At 41.0% G+C, this 19,246-nt stretch overlaps 1 protein-coding gene across 1 annotated transcript; it reads left to right on the forward strand.

Moving 5' to 3' along the window:
* The first annotated feature begins 3,448 nt into the window (after positions 1-3,448).
* On the forward strand, positions 3,449-7,630 carry LOC142381889 (beta-1,3-galactosyltransferase 1). Its single transcript, XM_075467185.1, has 2 exons — positions 3,449-3,619; positions 3,827-7,630. Exon 2 carries the CDS (start codon positions 3,837-3,839, stop codon positions 4,983-4,985), a length of 1,149 nt encoding a protein of 382 aa, XP_075323300.1. The 5' UTR covers positions 3,449-3,619; positions 3,827-3,836; the 3' UTR covers positions 4,986-7,630.
* The last annotated feature ends 11,616 nt before the right edge of the window (positions 7,631-19,246 follow it).

Here is a 19,246-nt window from a genome sequence, read left to right on the forward strand (position 1 = left end):
TTAACCAGCTCAACGACTTTCTGAATGAAAGTGGAAGTCTTGATAAGTTTCAATCAGGCTTCAGACGTCATCACAGCACTGAAACAGCTCTGGTCAAAGTGTTAAACGACATCAGGTTGAATACTGATTCTGCTAATGTTTCAGTCCTGGTTCTGTTGGACCTCAGCGCTGCGTTTGATACTGTAGATCACAGAATCCTGTTGCACAGGCTGGAAAACTGGGCTGGACTTTCTGGAGCGGTCCTTAACTGGTTCAGGTCCTACTTAGAAGGCCGGAGTTATTTTGTTACTATTGGCAGCTATGAATCTGAGCGAGTGGCCATGACTGGAGTCCCCCAGGGGTCAATTCTTGGACCTCTTCTGTTTAACTTGTATATGCTCCCTTTGGGTCAGATATTGTAGAAGTTTAACATCGATTATCACAGTTATGCAGACGATACACAACTTTATGTGTCTCTGTCACCGGACGACTGCAGCCCAGCAGACGTACTGTGTCAGTGTCTGAAGGAAGTAAACACCTGGATGAGAGAGAATTTTCTACAATTAAATGAAGACAAAACTGAGATCATTCTGTTTGGGAGCAAAGAGAAGAGGGTCACCAAGGCAGCTTTTTACCACCTCAGAAACATCAACAGAATTAAAGGTTTCCTCTCCCAAACAGACCAGGAGAAACTCCTCCATGCATTCATCTCCAGCAGACTCCATCACTGTAACGCTCTTTTAACTGGACTTCCCACAAAGAGCATTAAACATCTGCAGCTCATCCAGAACGCTGCTGCTGGAGTTTTAACCCGGACTAAGAGATCTGAACACATCACAGCAGCTTTAAAATCTTTACTCTGGCTTCCAGTCAGTCACAGAATAGATTTTAAAAGCCTGCTGATGGTTTACAATCTGTGATCTGTTCAGAGAATATAAACCCAGCAGAGCTCTGAGATCCAAGGACTCAGGTCAGCTGGTCCAGTCCAGAGTCCAGACTAAACATGGAGAAGCAGCATTTAGCTGTTATGCTGCCAACAAGTGGAACAAACTGCCAGTGGAGATTAAACTTTCACCACATGGAGACATTTTTAAATCCAGGTTAAAAACATTTCTGTTCTCATGCGTCTATGCATGAAATCTGCACGATATCTTTGAATTTATCTAGACTGTTGCTTGTTTTTAAATTCATTTAAATGATTTTATTTGTTTCTCTTTATAGGCAAGGCAAGGCAAGGCAATTTTATTTATAGAGCACAATTCATACACAGGGCAATTCAAAGTGCTTTACAGCTACATAAAATCACAAGAAGGCAATAAAACCATTAAAAAGGAATAAAAAAATATTCTTTTATGTATTTTTAATGCTTCTTCCACTCCCTGCTGCAATGCTTTTATTTTATGTGAAGCACTTAGAACTGTTTGTACATGAAATGTGCTACAAATAAACTTGATTTGATTTGACTTACAAAATGTCAACAGTGTCGTTTGCAGTATTCAAACATGATAAACACTACAGGAAACAGTGTTGGCTGTTGACAAAGAAGAACCGGCTCTCCGAGCAGCAGGAGCGTTTCCACACCGAAGCAGATGACATTCTTTTTAAGCAGCCACAAAATCATGATTAGAAAAAGAGCGAGAGGGGGGGATGGGTGGAGCAGCTGTGCTTTCACAAGTGGTGAAGCAGTGACAGCTACAAAGAGTAACTTTACTTGTTTTGGGTGAGAAAACTGTCATGGATAGTGCTAAAAAACCTGCTTTTACAACCGTTGTGGATGCCATTCACACAGTTTCTCTCAAACCACTTGAGGTCACATGTCTTAGGAACAGTTTAATCAACATGAATAACTGTCACTGACGGGTGCTTTTTTTTTTTGGACTTGAAATAAAGAAACAGAAATATCCCGAAGCCGACTCTCCGAATAACAGAACAAACAAACAAACTGTTCAGAAACCGATGCTGCAGTGAAAAAAAAAGGAAGTGAATATGATTATGCTAATGAAAACAACAACAGTGAAATGGCAGTTTACACTCAAATGTGATCAAAGTTTCATTTGAAACCTGAAGCGCATTTTATATTTAATATTTTTATCTGTGTTCTTATATTTTCCACATTTCCTGTAATCTTTCAACGTGTCCTGATCAGTAGTTCTCCAGGTTTTATTTTTAAGGTTTTCCAACGTTTTTCTTTGGATTTTTTCTTCTTTTTCACTTTAGTTCTTGTGCCAGACAAATAGGGAAGGAAGTCTCAGGGTTTTTGGTTGGGGACCTTTCTGAAAACCTTTCTTTCTCTGTGGTTTATCCAATTTGAGATTCATATCCATGAGCATGTGTGCACCCATAACACTTAAATATGATGATATATGATTTACGGTAGACGGTACTGTGGGAAAGTCTTGAGATACTGCTTCATTTCTTTATAAAGAAGGCTTTCTGAAGTTTTTCTTTGGACATTTTTCACTCATTTTCAGTCCAGTTCTCGTACCTGATGTGTTTTTTCTTTGTTTAAGACACTTGACTCTGAGCTATAAATTATTCAGGCGGAAAAAAAAGGCTCCTAACTCAAGGGATGAACCAGTGTTGTGTCCACACAGAACAGACAACTTAGCAAATAAGCCGTTTTAAACTGGATCTTTAGGCTCTTTGTTCCCAGCAGCCTGTCACACATTCTCCTCCAGTGAGAGTGAAAAACAGGACTTTATATCACCAAACAGGAATAAAATTCCCTCAGATTTGGAGTCAGACGAGCAACAAGAAATTATTTGATTTTTTTTACATTCATTTACTCAAATAGTGGCCTAAAATGAACAGAAACAGACATTTAATTATAATTTCTTGTATAACAATTAATTTCCAACTACATTTGTATGATTTTGACAGCCATGTTAAGTATTTTATGTGGTTTTTGAAGCATTTTGGTCATGAGACGCCTTTTATTTCTTTATATTTTGCATACAAGCAGCTTAAGTAATCTTCAGCAAAAGTTTCAACACTTTCTGAAGGTTTTTCAATGTTTTTCTTTGGACATTTTCTGCCTTTTTCCTCATTTTCAGTCAAGTTTTTCTTCATCAAGCCACTTAACTCTGAGCTGTGAACTATTCAGGCAGGAAAAAGGCTCCTAACTCAAGGGATGAACCAGTGTTGTGTCCACACAGAACAGACAACTGAGCAAAGAAGCATGTTTTCCTGATAACATGCAGGTGGGCTCAACACTTTTGCACCGTTTAATAAGTAAGGATTTTATTTAGTTATAAATCAAAAGGGAGAATAAAGCTAGAAGTGAGTCTTTTTTTTATTATTAACAGTGTCAGTTCCTGCTAAAGCAGCTAAGTAAGCAAGGGTCACACATGAGATAATGACACCTCCTGCTCAAATAAAGAGGCGTTCCCGGGGCCTCTGGAGGATTAGGTGTTTTCAAGCACAGAAAAGCAAGAGGTGGAGCAAACACAGGTGTGGCTCCCCTGCAGGGTAGACACGGAAACCAGACTGGTTCTCAGAGACAGAAGGCTCGAAGTCTGATGCCGAGCGCGCTCCTCAGATTATGTCACGGCACTCGCTTTTGTGTCCCACTTCAAATAAGGAAAGAGTCAAACATTGATCATTCTTGGCACGGACCGGACTTTTTAAGGCTGTAAAAAAGGTACGTAAGCTTCGTGGAGTTTTTACTTTTATTGACTTTTTCTTTTTTTAAGCATGAACTCTCTGCATTAAAAGGAAGTAAAGAAGAGGAAGTGGTGATGTGAAAAGTTGAGAAACATGTTTAACCGGAAACTATGAAAAGGTGACGGAGGGTGGATTTCACTTCTGTTTGTCTTCTGATAAAAAACTAACCGCATCTCTTCCAAAGACAGGAAAGGATGATCGCCGAGAGGCTCGGCTGCTGCTCGCGGCGCCATTGCCTCCTCTTCATTCTGGCGATCGCGGCCGTGTTTTTCTTCCACTACTTGAACATATTGGAAATGGGGCCCAACTGGAACCCTAAGCTGTGGATGCAGAATCACTCAACGAAGCTTTTCATGCCGTTCGGAGGACAGAGCACGGTCAAACCCACAGGGGAGTCCTCCACCTCTGCAGAGAGAAGCTCGCCAACACGTGGGACAACGACGCCGAACGCCACCACGGCCGCTTCAACACAGACCGCGCGGGCGCCGCCGGTCCCCTACGTGTCTCCTGGACCCTACGTGGTGGAATACCCTTACGAGTACAGCTTCACCATAAACGAGCCGCACAAGTGTGAGCCGGAGCAGCCGTTTGTGATTCTGATGGTTCAGGTGGCGCCGAACAACAGAGCCCACCGCGACGTCATCCGCAGCACGTGGGGCGCCGAGGGTCTGGTCGCCGGGAAAGTGGTGAAGCTGGTCTTCCTGCTGGGGCGTAAGACCGGAGACGGAGCGGAGCAGCTCCAGGAGCAGCTGCGGCAGGAGAGCGCCGAGCACCACGACCTGATCCAGAGCGACTTCATAGACTGCTACAAGAACCTGACCATCAAGAGCATGGTGATGCTGGAGTGGCTGGACACGTTCTGCCCCGGCACCTCCTACGCCATGAAGATCGACTCGGACATGTTCCTAAATGTGCCCAATCTCGTCGATATGCTTCTAAGGGCGCCAAAGACCAACTACATGACCGGTCTTGTGGCCTATGGGGGTCCGGTCCTGAGAGATAAAGGGTCCAAGTGGTACCTGCCGGCGGAGATTTTCTCTCCATCGGTTTACCCGCCGTATGCTTTGGGTCTGGGCTACATCCTCTCCGTGGACCTCCCGAAAAAGCTCATCGGGGCATCCAGGCACGTCAGAGCTCTTTACATCGAAGACGTGTATTTGGGGTTGTGTATGCAGTACTTGGGTATCAATCCCACTAATCCTCCGTCTGGGAACCACTTCCATGTCATTCCCTTGTCATACAACCGCTGCACTTTCTCCCAGATAGTAGCCACCACACTGGTGCCCGATGTTGATCGTATGTGGCTTTGGAAAGACTTTAAAAGAACAGATCCATACTGCTGATCTGTTAAAAGTGACTAAAGTTAAGAACAGGATCTATGGAGCTGAATTTTCTCAGCATTTGTGTCATGTCGTGAAGTGTTAAACAAAGCCGAGAGAAAGTTCCCCGATAGGTAGTCTTGTTTGTTGCTGTTTATTCATTGGGAAAACCCCTGTGTGCTCTCATCTCATTGGTCAGTTCAGTTGACCTGAGCAGGCTCCGCCCACCATTTTTGCACCAGCTTCGCATTTCATTGGATGCTGAAGCTGTACACGCACCCCAGTGCAGGATGAGTCATGAACATTTATGTCGATGTTTTCTGGGTAAGTTTGAATATCAAAATATTCAATTCCGGACTTTTTTGAGAAAAATACAACTGGAAATATTTATAAAACCAACTTTTTTTTAGAAATAGAAACGTGGAGTTTGATTTCATGGGGGGCTTTAAGGTTAAAGTATTTAAGATGCAGTGACTTCTCGGCTCACATTGACAGCTGCAAACAACCGAGTCTAAAAGATCTGCGCTGGAACCCATCTTTGGATTGTTTGGATATGATTTGATGCAAATAGCTATTCAAATGGTGTATATAAGCTTTGAATTTTCTTTGGGAAATAGGCAATATCTTTTTATAAAAGAACTTTCTTTGTATCTCTTTCAGCTATAAATTGAATTCCTTTTTTTATTTTTTTTTATTACATACGTACAGAAATGTGAACCATGGAAGTTTTTCTGTGCCACCAGAGTTTGAATATGAATTTCTAATATTGAAATATTACAGCATCAAAATCAGACTTTGAATTTAAAAAACCAACAGTGTAAAAAAATTTAACATCTAAAAAGAAATTCAGTGGAAAAAAATTCAACTTCAAAAAATTCAGTGGAAAAAGAACCAGACTCAACATCTTCCACTGAATTTTTTCCACAGATTTCTTTTTTTTTAATTGATTTTTTTTTAGAGATTTCTTTTTTTACACTGTTGGTTTTTTAAATTCAAAGTCTGATTTTGATGCTGTAAAAATTCAATATTAGAAATTTATATTCAAACTCTGATGGCACAGAAAAACTTCCATAGTGAACCTTAAAGTGCAAATTAAGACTTTTTTTTACGGTATGTTTTAAAGCAATACTATGTAACTTCTCAAAAAGCCCATTATGGAGCGCCCCCTACAGGCTTGGAGGTAATGTACGGTTACACTGTCGTAAATACAACACCCTTTCGCTTTCACGTTTCACGTTTGTTGACGAACCGGCGAGGAGTCAGAAGGTGCAAGCTATGTCGACAGAGAAGGTAAGAGTAATCAAATGTACCTGGGAGCGTGAGAGGGGTCTATTTGTTTTTGCGGTAGGTGTGCCAGAAAGCAGGTCGAAGTACTTCCGCTCAGCTCTCGGGCCGCTCCAGCAAAGTTACATAGCGCAGTTTTTCCAACTCAGACCCCCGAAGGGCATAGGAGACAGGCCAATCGTAATATTAAAACTCATTCTAGCCGCACAATTTTTTTCAAGCTGTTATTTTAAGGTAGAAATGTTACATAGTATTGCTTTAAAGGAAACTCCGACAAACTGAAAAGTTTGCTGCAGCTTGTCAGGTTGCTGGTTGCTCTGTTTCATGTGATCACACTAGTTTCACAAGTCACTGACGAACTACGAAGCAAAGCGTTTGCACGGGTAATAATTGCCAAGGTGGTTGAATCTGTTAGTTAGGTATTAAAACGGGTTATATCAGGTTTTTCTTCTTTCTTATTTAAGCTTTTTGATTTCTTTTCTCTTTTTAAGGAACTACGAGTGAGAGAAAAATGTCCATCTCAGTGAAAAAGACTTTAGATGCAGTAGCTGTGACCCTCATGCCAGCATGTTGTCTGAAATGTGTTTTAACTCCCCGTCTTCCTGTCATGCTGGCTGCAGAATCTCTGTCCTGTAACTTTAAAACAAATGCGGTTTTATTTTAGTCTTTTCTTTAGGTTTCAAGTTCAATGTTTGTGAAGCCTGAAGTGTTTGATCTCTAAGTGAAACCTCCAGATCTTTTATCTCACAGTAACACGCGCTGTTCACAGTATTTTAGCAGCATCGACAAACTGAATCGTGAGTTAAGAAGTATGTGTTGAGCAACGACAGGTTAGCACCTGATAAGCACTTTGATAGTAGATTCACTGCTATCCTGACTCCATTTTAGAGATTTTTTGATAACATGTTTGAGCATGTTTGCATTTTTTTAAGCATCGGATCACCTCACTGATATAAAACTCTCGTTCTTTTGTCTGTTTTCGCACTTCGTTTCTGTTTTAATCAGGTTTTATTTTTCTGTTTTCACTATTTGGGTTGAAAAAGTTGTACGTGCAGATAAATGCTGTAAAGATTGGTTACAAATGACATCATAGTGCCACATAAACTATTGTGTTTGAGATCAAAGTCTGTTTTAGTAAAGCGCTAGTGCCTTTATGAAGAAGCTATCTTCAACAGACCACACACTGCTTCAACCTAAATATCAACGGAAATGTAACCGAAGCTGAATTTTTATGTGAATTATGAAGTTTCTGATGATTTTTTGTGCCTGTCTTTGCAGACAGTTGGTGGAATTCAGTGGTGTGAAACTAAGCTAAACACTGACACCATGTGGACATGTTGTGCACTGCAGCTGAATTATGGGATAAAACCTGTTTGAAAACCTCACATTGTTTTATTTTGTGTGTTTGTGACAAACCGCTGACACTTCTCTGGTGAAACAGTGTTGTTTTAGGGGACGCATTTGAATATTTAACACTTCAAAAAGTTTGAGATGAATCCAAACTTTATGGCTGGAAAAGATGCTGGATTATTTTTTTTTTACCTGTAGTGACTGCATGGTGTTTTCATTCAATACCTCAACTACTATTGGACAGATTTACTCATTGAATGCAGTCAATAAAAAGCACAGAATGACGTATATAAACTTTAAAGTTCCAGTGAGTAACATTTAGAGTTAATTATAGGCTGAAACACAGATACTTGCACTATATTACACTATATTATAATTACTGCACAATCAAATAAATATCACAAGAAAATAACAATTTGTTGGGTTAGTTAGACTTTGATCAAGTCATTTAAAAATGTTTACAGAGGAAACGTTTTACTATTTCATGAAAAATATCAGCTTTTCTTTAATTTGAGGGCACCAATAAGTCCATGTTTCTCACTGTGTAGCATCCCCTCTTCTTTTAACAACATCTGTAAACATCTGGGACTGAGGAGGCCAGCTGCTGGACCATTTGCAGACACATTTATCAGATGGCTCGAACCTCTGAACATTACTTGTGAGAGACTCTGCCTCTCTAAGGTGCTCTTTTTTATACCCGATCACGTTACTGACCCCGTTGCCAATTAACCTGATTAGTTACAACGTGTTCCTCCAGCCGTTTGTTTTCAGCACCACTTACTTTTCGAGCATTTTGTTGCCCCCCGTCCCAAACTTTTTAAATTCAAGATCAGCTGATATTTACGGAAGCGTATTGCATTCACTTAATAAAAAAAAGAAAAACTCTGTTTTTTTCTTTCTAATTTATTTTTGGGTTTGTTTTTCGTGGTAATTTTTTCTGTTTTTCGTGGTAATTTTTTTCGGAAATATCGAGGTACTTTGAAATCCCGCGAGATTATCCAGCCTGCAAGTGACTCTGGTGGACCTAAGGTGACTCCTGCCCCCGCCCATACATGCCCCGTCTTGAACACTTTGAAACATTGCTATGTCTAGGAGATCTGAACGGGCTTTCCTTCTGAACAAAGTCTTCAGGTGCCTGCGTAAAGTCGACAAACTAATAGTTATACCATCTACATGACTTAAAGACAGGACTATCTCCCAGTGTCTTAAACCCAGGTCAAAGTAAAAGTTGATTAAACTAAACAAACCAGTCATGTTTGCTTCCATTAAATCAGAATGAATGCGTTGATTATTGCTTTCTAAACTAAAAAAAAAAAAAAAAACCCGAAAAAACAGAGGGGGAAAGAATGACCACGAAAAACCAAAAAAAAAGCCCCGAAAAACAAACCAAAAGATAAATGATTTTTTTTTTTTAAGTGAATGCAATACGCTTCCGTAGATATTGTTCATGAAACAGCAAAATGTCTCAAGCTGAGACAGCTGAGACTCAGCTGTGAGCAGAGTTCCAGCCTCGTTTTGGTGTTGACGAAAGTTGTCCTGCTAGTTGGCTGGGTTTAAAAAATAAAGCGTTTTGCTTCTCAGAACAATATGCGTTCAACAGAGTAATACATTTGCATCACAAAATCGTTCTCCAGAAAAAAGTCAGACCTCACAATGGCTTGGTCCTATTTTCTCTCCCTTCCAGCCGCGGCTATTCAGAGACAACACGGGAAGCCGGACAGCCTCTCCCATTCTCTGGCGAAATTGCTACATCTTCAATGCTAAATTGACGATAAAACAGTTACTCACAAAACACAAGATATGCCCAATACTGCATTTACTTTCATAACTACAACATGTTGTCCTGTAGCTTAATGAAGTGATTTGTTCTGAAATCGCCGCCGTTCACTGAGGAAATCATGTTATGAAGCCGCCACTAACAGCCGGGCTTCCGAGCCGAGGGCTGCCCGGCTTCAGGAGGGGGCGGGAGAGTCAAGTTTTTTTCTACAATTCTAGGTCAACACTGGCTAAATCGACAAAAACTGCCCGGCGTCTCTGGGGGTAGATTAGACGTGGGCGTGTCAATATGAGGGGCTGTGTCGTGATGATTGGAGTCAGTGTTTTTCCATCAGATGTTGTGGCAGCCAAATTTGTAAGCGGGGAGAAGCACGCTGGAACTTCAGTCCCAAAGCGGATACGAAAGAGACTGGTTGTCTGTGAAAGTGCTGTCGGAGTTTCACTCATTTCCCATGGTTTCCATTTCCATCCTCACACACATACACTTTTGTAAATATTACACTGTAAATAAGAAACACATCCTTGTTGTTTAGAAGTTTTGTCAATCATATTCCTGTTGTGCATCTGTTTGTCGTGTTAGCTAGTAGTTTTGTCACAATGGCGTAATATGGGCTCCCCCTGTTTTAAAAGTCAGCAGCCGCCACTGCTCCCTTCGTATCACTGCCTGCTGTGCAGACCGAGCAGCAAACACCGTAACAGGCGCGGCTGTCGGCAGGCGGCAGCAGGCAGTGATACAAAGGGAGAGAAAATAGGGCCAAGCGATTGTGAGGTCTGACTTTTTCCTGGAGAACGATTTTGTGATGCAAATGTATTACTCTTTTGAACGCATATTGTTTTGAGAAGCAAAACGCTTTATTTTTGTGGCCCCAGCCAACTAGCCGGAACTACCTTCGTCAACATCAAAACGAGGCTGGAACTCTGCTCACAGGACGCAGCAGGTGTCACTTCCCATGCCAAGTCATTAGTTTCACTCACGTCACCTGTTTTCATTGTCCCCAGCTGCACTCATTCACCAGTCACTCCCAGTTTAGTATTTAGTTCCCAGTTTCCCCTTTCATTTTGTGAAATCCTTTTTCTGCTTTTCACCCCTCATGCCTTTTTCATGCCATGTCGAGGCTTTTGTTTTTTTCTTGTCATAGTTACATTCATGTTTTTGTCCTCAAAGTTTAGTGTTGTCATCCGGCTCAGCCAGCGCCTTTTGTTTATCTTGTTCAAAAAGAGGCGAATGTATTCTGAGACCAACATCAGAATCTGACTCGGTGAAAATGAGTGAGCACCTTTTTCGCCGGAATCCAAATTATGTAAGCAGATATTCTGAAGATAAAGTCAGCCATGGTCACAGTTCCTCGTGGTCGTCTGAGGAGGAGGAGAAGGGGAGATGGATCAGAGTTATGTAACTGTCGGGGAAATATATCTGGAGTCACGTGTTCAGAGAGAAGGCCTGCGGTGACAGATAACCGCACACACGAAGTATTCGTGTCAGACACGCTGTACAACATCGTGCTGTCATCACACTGTTGCATTATATTGGACTTGTTTATGGTATATTCAATCATTTAGCTTTTGTGTTACATTGTATGTCATCTTATTTGCATCTTTATGCATAAAAACAGTTATTGCATCCTCTTTTTTTTCGAATTATTCGTGCATCATGGTGTTTGATATCTTTGTGATATCAGCATCACGTTTGTCACACATAAGTGGCCATAAATGTAAAATAAATTTATTTTAAGGCCATGTTTTCTACATTGAGCATGAAAAGGATTTCCCTGGTTTACATTTTCTGGGTGGTTAATCCAAAGAGTGAAAACAGAGCAGCCTTTCAGTGTCACTGCGTGCACATCCGGAGGTTGTCTCCGTTTAAGAAGGCAGGAGCTGTGCATTTCCATGTGTTATGGATAACGCATAAACCCAACCACAACGTGTGATAAAAGGTCTCCTCTCGTCACACCTCACTATTAGAGGTGGGTAGTAACGAGTCACATTTACTTGAGTATGTTTTTGAAAAAATTATACTTCTAAGAGTAGTTTTAAATCTCTATACTTTTTACTTTTACTTGAGTAGATGTGTGCAGCAGAAGCTGTCCTCTTACTCCGCTACATTAGGCTACAATGAGCTGGTTACTTTTCTTCTTACCTCTTTGGTATTCTACGCCTCATTATTTTTATCGCAGACGCAGACGAGGCCTCATACTGAAAGCATGTTTACCTTACAAAGAGTGAGAAACAGCAGCTACATTATGTGTCTTCTGTGTCAACCAAAACAAACGCACATTTCAGCAGAAACTCAACATCTAACTTTAGGAAACATGTAGCGCTAAGTTTCCTAAACTCGTTTTTCCCCCCATGGATAGGTGAATGTTTGTTTTTTAGGTTACATATGGGTTACATATGTTTTAAACATTTCCTAAGTCTCTTTTATTTTTTATTGAAGTACTTGAATTTACCTGGATTATTTTTAATTTAAGCTATTTTGTAATTAATTAATTCATTTTAATTTATTGTATCAATTGGATGAACTCTAATTTGCCTAAAGATGATTATTTAGTAGTTTTGTCTGTCTGATTGAACACTTGCGTTAACAAATAAATCAGACGTTACTCAACAGTTACTCAGTACTTGAGTAGTTTTTTCACCTCTTACTCAAGTAATTAATTGGATGACTGCTTTTTACTTTTACTTGAGTCATATTCTTCTGAAGTAACGGTACTTTTACTTGAGGACAATTTTTTGCTACTCTACCCACCTCTGCTCACAGTACACATCTCTCAGGGCTTCGTGTGTTAATCAGAGGTTGTTACTCCAGTGGCAGCACTCCAAACATGATCCGCCAGTACTTTGCTTGGTCATAAGTCTCCATTTTGGATCCCTCTCAGCGACTACTACCTCCAGATGTTAGTCGTCACACATGCACGGGTAACACACACTTGCGTACAGTGGACTTGTGTGTTTGCATTGGAGAGTTAAGCCTCCACACGGCTTCTTATCTTCCGGACGCTGCAAGAGGGCAGCCACTCAAATCCCTTTTAATTATGATTGATTGGGATTAGGTGATTTTTTTTTTTTTTTTTTTCTTGGCAATTTACTCCCACAAAACCCTCATCATAACACACTTAAAGGCTGACTTACATTCACATTAAGTCAACCTTAGCTGCTGAATATTTCTAACCCTGAATGTCACCCATTGGGTTGAGTTGTTTCACTTCAGGATAGAGTGATGCAGCGGATGCATGTGGCACCATGACCATGTGAATGCATACAAATGTGTCCACAGTCAAGGGTTCTACGGTATGATAATGAGCTTTTCCACTGAATCTATATATATATATTTCATATAAAACATTAAACCCGTGTCTTTATGGCCACAGATCAAAATAAGACTGATTTGCTCGTCATGCACTTTGCTTCCCATGCATCACCAACCAAGATGAAAACGTCTGTTCATCTGTGGATCTACATTGAGGTTTAGAAATGCTGTTTAAACAGAGAAACTGGTGCTGAGAGGAGTCATTGGTGCTCATCGCACTACTGACCAGAGAAGGCGATCGACTAATGGTGGCAATTCTCTCCAGTCAGAGACTGTGGACACAAAGAGAGAGCCTGTCTCTTCGCCCTCCCCTACTCACTTCCACTCCATCTATGCTGTAGGGCTATGGGGAGAACGAGTGTATAATAATAATAATAATAAGCGTAAGTATGGGGAGTGAAACGTTACACAAACCCGATGTTAACACAGAGGCTGAGATAGAGAAAAATCCAGGACGACACTGTAGTTTGGCCCTGTGGTAAACACTGTTGTTGTCTAATATTTTCAGGGGCGCAGATGGGATTTTGAACTGGGGGGGACGAAGCTGTCAACAAATGATTTCAACTCAATGAGTTATTTTTGAGTAATTTGGGCCTTAATTGGCGCTCAAGTAGTTACTTTTGTAATACCCTATGGGCCAACAGTTTAATAAACAACAATGAACATCGTAGGACAGCCGACTTACATTGTTTGTTTTTAGAAAAAAACGCTCCGATTGTCTTTTGTTTCATTTTCTTTGTTTTTTTTCTTGAACTGAAATCATCCGCTCCGTCACAAGCCCCTTTCACACTGCGACCCGCTACCTTAGCGGGTCCAAATTGCACCTTCGACCCGCGTCGAGCAATGTGAACGCTTGGCGTGTTGGTGACCCGTGTCGCCTGAAGCCGAGTTCAGGGGGAGTTGCCTAGTGGCAGAGCGTCACACGAAACACATAAAATGCTGGGCGTGCACAATGCACAAGCCATGCGTCCGAGGTAGGGTTAAATACACCTTGAGGACTCGTTTTTGCAATTGTATATGCAGTTCATGGAGATGTTATTTTACGGGGTGTGGATGGTTGCAACGTGGGATGCCGCCAAAGAACATATGCGGAGAATACAAGAGCACTATAGTCCCCGAAATGTGGCGGTAAATAATGACCTCTGCTCAGAGGCTGAGGGGCTCGTGGACCTCCTTGTCTCCCCAGTTGGCCATCTTCAAAAATGTCTCCAACTTGATGTAGGCTAAAACAGTGAAACTTGTCCTCACCTGTCGCTGTTGTTCTGAATCAGCTGTCCATTCTGTTTTTTTAAACTCCTCACGTCACGCCCACGTCCGACCCGCGTCGACTGCGTTCACATCAAACTCGGCTCGGCAAAAACTAAGACTAGGGTCCGACGCGGGTCGAAAGGCGAGTCGAGTTGACGCGGCAGCCCGGGTCGGCAGTGTGAACGCAACAGCGGACACGCTAAATTCGCGAATTAAACGCGGGTTATTCCTCAGTGTGAATGGGGCTATTGACACACGTGCAGCAACCCGTTCCTCTTTAGGACCCTGGGGGGCGACAGTCGTCCCTTTGGTGCATTCATTTACAATGAAACTCGGAACTTGGAGCTCGGAACAATTTCCGCTTTCGGACTGTAGGAACCATTGGCAGTTCTAATAACCTTTTAATCCGCGGGGCCGTTTTCTCCCGTGTTCGGACATACAGGAACTCGGGGCTTTCTCCCTTAGTTCCTATAACTATTTAGCTCCTTCTCCGAGGTCGGGTCTTTTCATAGTTCTATAGAACTAATCTAACGGAGGTATGTGGTGGTCGGTAGCTACGCCCCATGCCATGCTATCACGGCTGAAATGTTTACTCGTACACGGACACAACCGGCGGGTGTTTAATAAGTAAAACTTGCACTGGTCTCATTTGTCTGCAGTGCTGCTCTCCTTTCTTCCTTCATGAAATGAAAAAGTATCTCCTGACTCTCTCTGTGAGCTCTTCCAGCCTCGATATTAGACGCCTGATGTGATTGTCCATGATTAATATCACCATCATGCAGACCATAAACACAGTAGCCTCCCCGCCCTCCATATTAGCTTCTTGGTGGTGTTTTTTCTACTCTCCTTACTTTTACCGTTTTGTTTTGTGTTTGAATGTAGCGCTAAACGGCTAACGGCTAACACGTCACTGAAGCAGACGGCTGCGTGCGGCGCATCAGTCCCTATCAGGTCCCGACTCATGTGCGAATGCAGACTGAAACAGTTCCGCTGGGGAAGGACAGTTATCAGAACGAAATTTGAGGAGGGTAGTTTTGATAACTACTTTCTTAGAACGGTCTGTCCGAAAGCGGCTATTGTGACCCCAAAGTTGAGCACTCCCAGCTAGTGATGGGAAGTTCGGCTCTTTTCCGAGAGCTGGCTCTTTCGACTCCCGAACGGATCTTTATTTAGGATCTTTTTTAGCCTATATTTGACCTTAACTTTGCAAAAAAAAAAATCATGGTTTATGTGTTGAAAACCCTTTTGCTTTCAGTGTTTTTATGAGAGACCTTATAATTGCCTAATTCTTTGCATTTATTCTGTGACAAAACCACTTTTACATTTGTTTATTTCAATTAAACTTTTTTATTGCACAAATTAACAATAAACTTCAAACAAATCCACAGAACAGAACCAAACTCAAGCTAACATTAATAATGTCCTCAATTAAACCTTTTTATTGGACAAATGAACCAAAAAATTTCAAACAAATCCACAGAACAGAACCAAAACCAGAACCAAACTCCTTAATTCTCACGTGAATACCGCATGCTGGTCGCCATGCTGGCCAATCATAACAAAGCTCTGTCGTAACCAGAGCTGGGACTGAGCACTGAAAGTGAAACCTAAGCAGCGAATGGAAAAAAACTTGGAGTCGGCTCTCACTTGATGCGAGCTGGCTCTTCTGATTCACTACAACGAGCCGGCTCTCAGAGCCGATGCTTGTGCGCATGACCCATCACTACTCCCAGCACATCCCAGCCTTACAAACATACAAAAAAAAAGCTTGTAACTGCTGCTTACGTGAGTAGCAGATAGCATGAATTCTATGTGGGGCTGGTAAAATTAATCCGACTTCACATGGGGTTCAGATTAAAAATCTGACTTGGATCGAGGAAATTCCGACATCAGTGTACAACTGGAATGCATCACTAGTTGTAGCGCACAAACGCGCAATGTAAATTAGTCAAAGTAACGGGACATTAACCATCGGTTTTATCGGCGATGTTTGCCGCCCTAAGTACGGACGGGATGGGGATCTGAGCCACTATGAATCATCTGCACCCATGAACATTATCAAATTAAAGCTGTTTTATGGTAATTAACTGCAGCCGTTTACTGCTCGTTTAGCTAACACTTCGTTTAAGTAAGCTAGCTGGCCACATTGGTTGCAACTGAAAACCGTAAAAAGAAGATGAATGGAATTTTTAGCAATAACTCATTTTTTGTATTTATTTTTTTTTATCTTGTGCATTATTTATATTACTTCAAAATCCTCTTGATACAGCTGAAATATGATAGCTCTACCACAAGAATATAAAAGAATACAAAATGAACAGTTGACATAGAGAATGAGTACCTGGTCAAAGATACCAACTTCCTAAAAAGCCGAAACAAGACCCTGTCCAGCGAAAATGAGACCTACAAATTACAGAACGAACAAATGGAGAAGAGGTTAGAGGACATGGAAAGTAAGAATCGGACCTTGGAGCAACAGATTCTGACAAACAATGCAGAAAAAGAAGCAATGGAGGAGACATTAGAGGACATGGAAATTGAGAATTATACCTTGGAGCAAGAGATTCTGACAAAAAATTTTCAACTGCTAAACCTGCAAGATGTGAAATCAGTTCAGGATGACTACAAGGCAGCAAACGAGGAAAATCAATCTTTAAGACAACAAAAGGATGATGTCCTGCAGGCCATGAGTCAACTGGAGGTAATTTTACAAAAGGAAAAAGACAGCATGGAACTGAAAAACATAGCTCTGCAGAAACACAAGGATCAGATGAAGGAAATCACCCAAAGAGCTTGAAGTTTGTGAGCTCCAGGAAAAAATTCAGGATGGAGAAGAAACAATAAAACAACAGAGGAGGGAGCTCCAAGAAAGTCTGAAAGAATCTGAAAGAAAAGCTGAGATCATGCATCAATCAATCAATCAATCAATCAATTTTATTTATAAAGCACATTTTAAATAAACGCAAAGGTTACCAAAGTGCTGTACATTAAGATAAACACAATAAAAACATCATAAAACAAAACTGTGCACATAAAATAAACAACCTAGACGGTGGTAAAAGCCAAAGAAAAGAGGTGTGTTTTAAGACGACTTTTAAAACAGGACAAGGAAGGGGCCTGCCTAATGTGCAGCAGCAGCTCATTCCAGAGCCTAGGGGCAGCAACAGAAAATGCTCGGTCCCCCCTGAGCTTCCGCCTTGTTTTAGGAGCAGCTGTTCAGCTGACCTGAGGGATTGACTGGGTGCGTAGGGATGCATGAAGAGAACGAGTCACTACGCCAAAAAACAGAGGCACTAGAGGAAGAACTTAGCAAGTCAACAAAGAGTCGATCAAAGCCAACGACTCCATCGATTAACTATATAAAGAAAAGCAGTCGCCACGCCAAAAAAAGAAGAGCCAGAAGAGGAAGAACTGAACAAAGCAAGGAAGGCTCTCTTACTACCAAACAATGAGCTTACAACAATATTACTGGGCATGTATTGTTGTAATGTTTTAAATACTTGAACGCAGTTTTTCTAGAGAAGATAATTGTTTTGTATATGGGATTATTCTCCATCGACTCTTTTGGGCTTTCACATGCGCGAGCCTACAACCAGCCGGTGAGTTACATGCTGTTTATAAAGTTGTTTTGTAACGTCCCCATGCCAGTAATGTGAGAACCATGCATATGGTTTTGATGGTAAGGCTTGTGACTTTATTGTCGGATGGTTTATAAAGTGGTGTGACGTTTCTGCAGTGTGCAAGTTGTTGTTTTACGTGGAAGGTTTAGCACTTGCCCCTTAGCCACCACGTATTTGGCGCAAACAGCGCAATCGCCGCACAGGGAGCGCCGATTTGCACCAGTCTGTGTCCTACTGTCAGTATTTGACAACCTCTAGCAATTGGATTGCGCTTCAAATGCCCCGGAGTTCCCCTTTAAATGTGCAATCGAAAAGAAAATAAATAGCTTAACTGTAGTGCAAAACAAAAAGTCAAGAAACTAAAATAAATAAATAAAAATACAACAAAGACATCCATACACTCACTGTTGTAGGTGCAGAACAAATTAAATCCAAACTGAATCATCATGATTAGTGGCAGAGCAAACGTAAAATCACGTCCTCAGTAACAGTTCTCTGGGTGGCAGCGCAAATGTGAATCACAGCGTCGGTACGCTCAGTGAACGAAGCACACGGCAAGCGAATCACAGGGTCATTACGCTCAGTGAACGAAGCAGTTAATTCGAACGAATCGTTCGTGAACGACACAACACTACTTTAAGTATCCTTGTCTTTATCAGCAGATCAGGGTGAGATCTCACGAAGTTCGTGAGTGAAAAAATAACTTTTGTTTAAATTCTTTACCTCAATTCTACAAAATATGATGTCATTCATCCTCATTATTTTAAAACCACGTGGCTTTTTTAATATGCCAGCCACAGCCCCATTGTGGTGGATTCTTTTCTTATTTGAATCGAAAACACAGTTTTATTTGACTTTTTGTGTATATTTGATGTATGTTTTATGAAGCCTGAATGTTCAGCTGTGACATAAGCTATTTTTGTGTCATATCAGTGATTTAAATTTTTTCTACAAAGCAAAATAGTTCAATAAACGTCCTCCAAAAGTTTTTTTTGGGGGCGTTTCTCTCAGGAAGTGGGTTCATCTTCAGTCTTAATTAAACAAGTGGTAACGTTCTTCTACGTACTTTAAAGTAATTAAATATAAAATATAATAAACCTACTTTTATTTAAAAACATTGTTATCTTTTTGCTGAAATTGCACCTATGTGGACGACTGGACATCGTTGTGGTGATGAGTATCGAGCGCGAGCTGTTTCAGTTGTTCAAACTTTTTTTGCTAAAACTGTTTTTCCATTGAAGCAGAAAGTTAAACCATTAATTTAAAAACACAAGTGGCATTTAAGGTGAATTTTGAATTACGTTTAGTAAAACTATCAATACAAAATAAAAAAAAATCACGTTGGTAACGTTTTAGCCTAACACAACATAGCTAACGCGAATTTAAGCTAGCGAGCGTCAACGGTGTTTTTGAAGTTACATTTAGGCAAATAAACTTTACTGAAATTATATTCAAAGTGGTCATTTTATGTTTTAACAGCTCAATATGTTGGTCTTTCCATACACATGGAGGCTTAAAACGAGCTATTGTATCATAGAAATATACATAATAATGCTCAAAAAATAGTTTTTTTTTGGTCTCATTTATGTCAGTTAAATTCTTTCAAACGTTTGGTCCTTGGACCAACTGACATTCTTTGACAGCCATTGATCCTCTCTAAGCCAATGAGAGCGTTTGATTGAAAGCACTCGCGCGACGCT

The sequence above is a fragment of the Odontesthes bonariensis genome, chromosome 1 (genome assembly GCF_027942865.1).
Source record: "Odontesthes bonariensis isolate fOdoBon6 chromosome 1, fOdoBon6.hap1, whole genome shotgun sequence".
NCBI lineage: Eukaryota > Metazoa > Chordata > Actinopteri > Atheriniformes > Atherinopsidae > Odontesthes > Odontesthes bonariensis.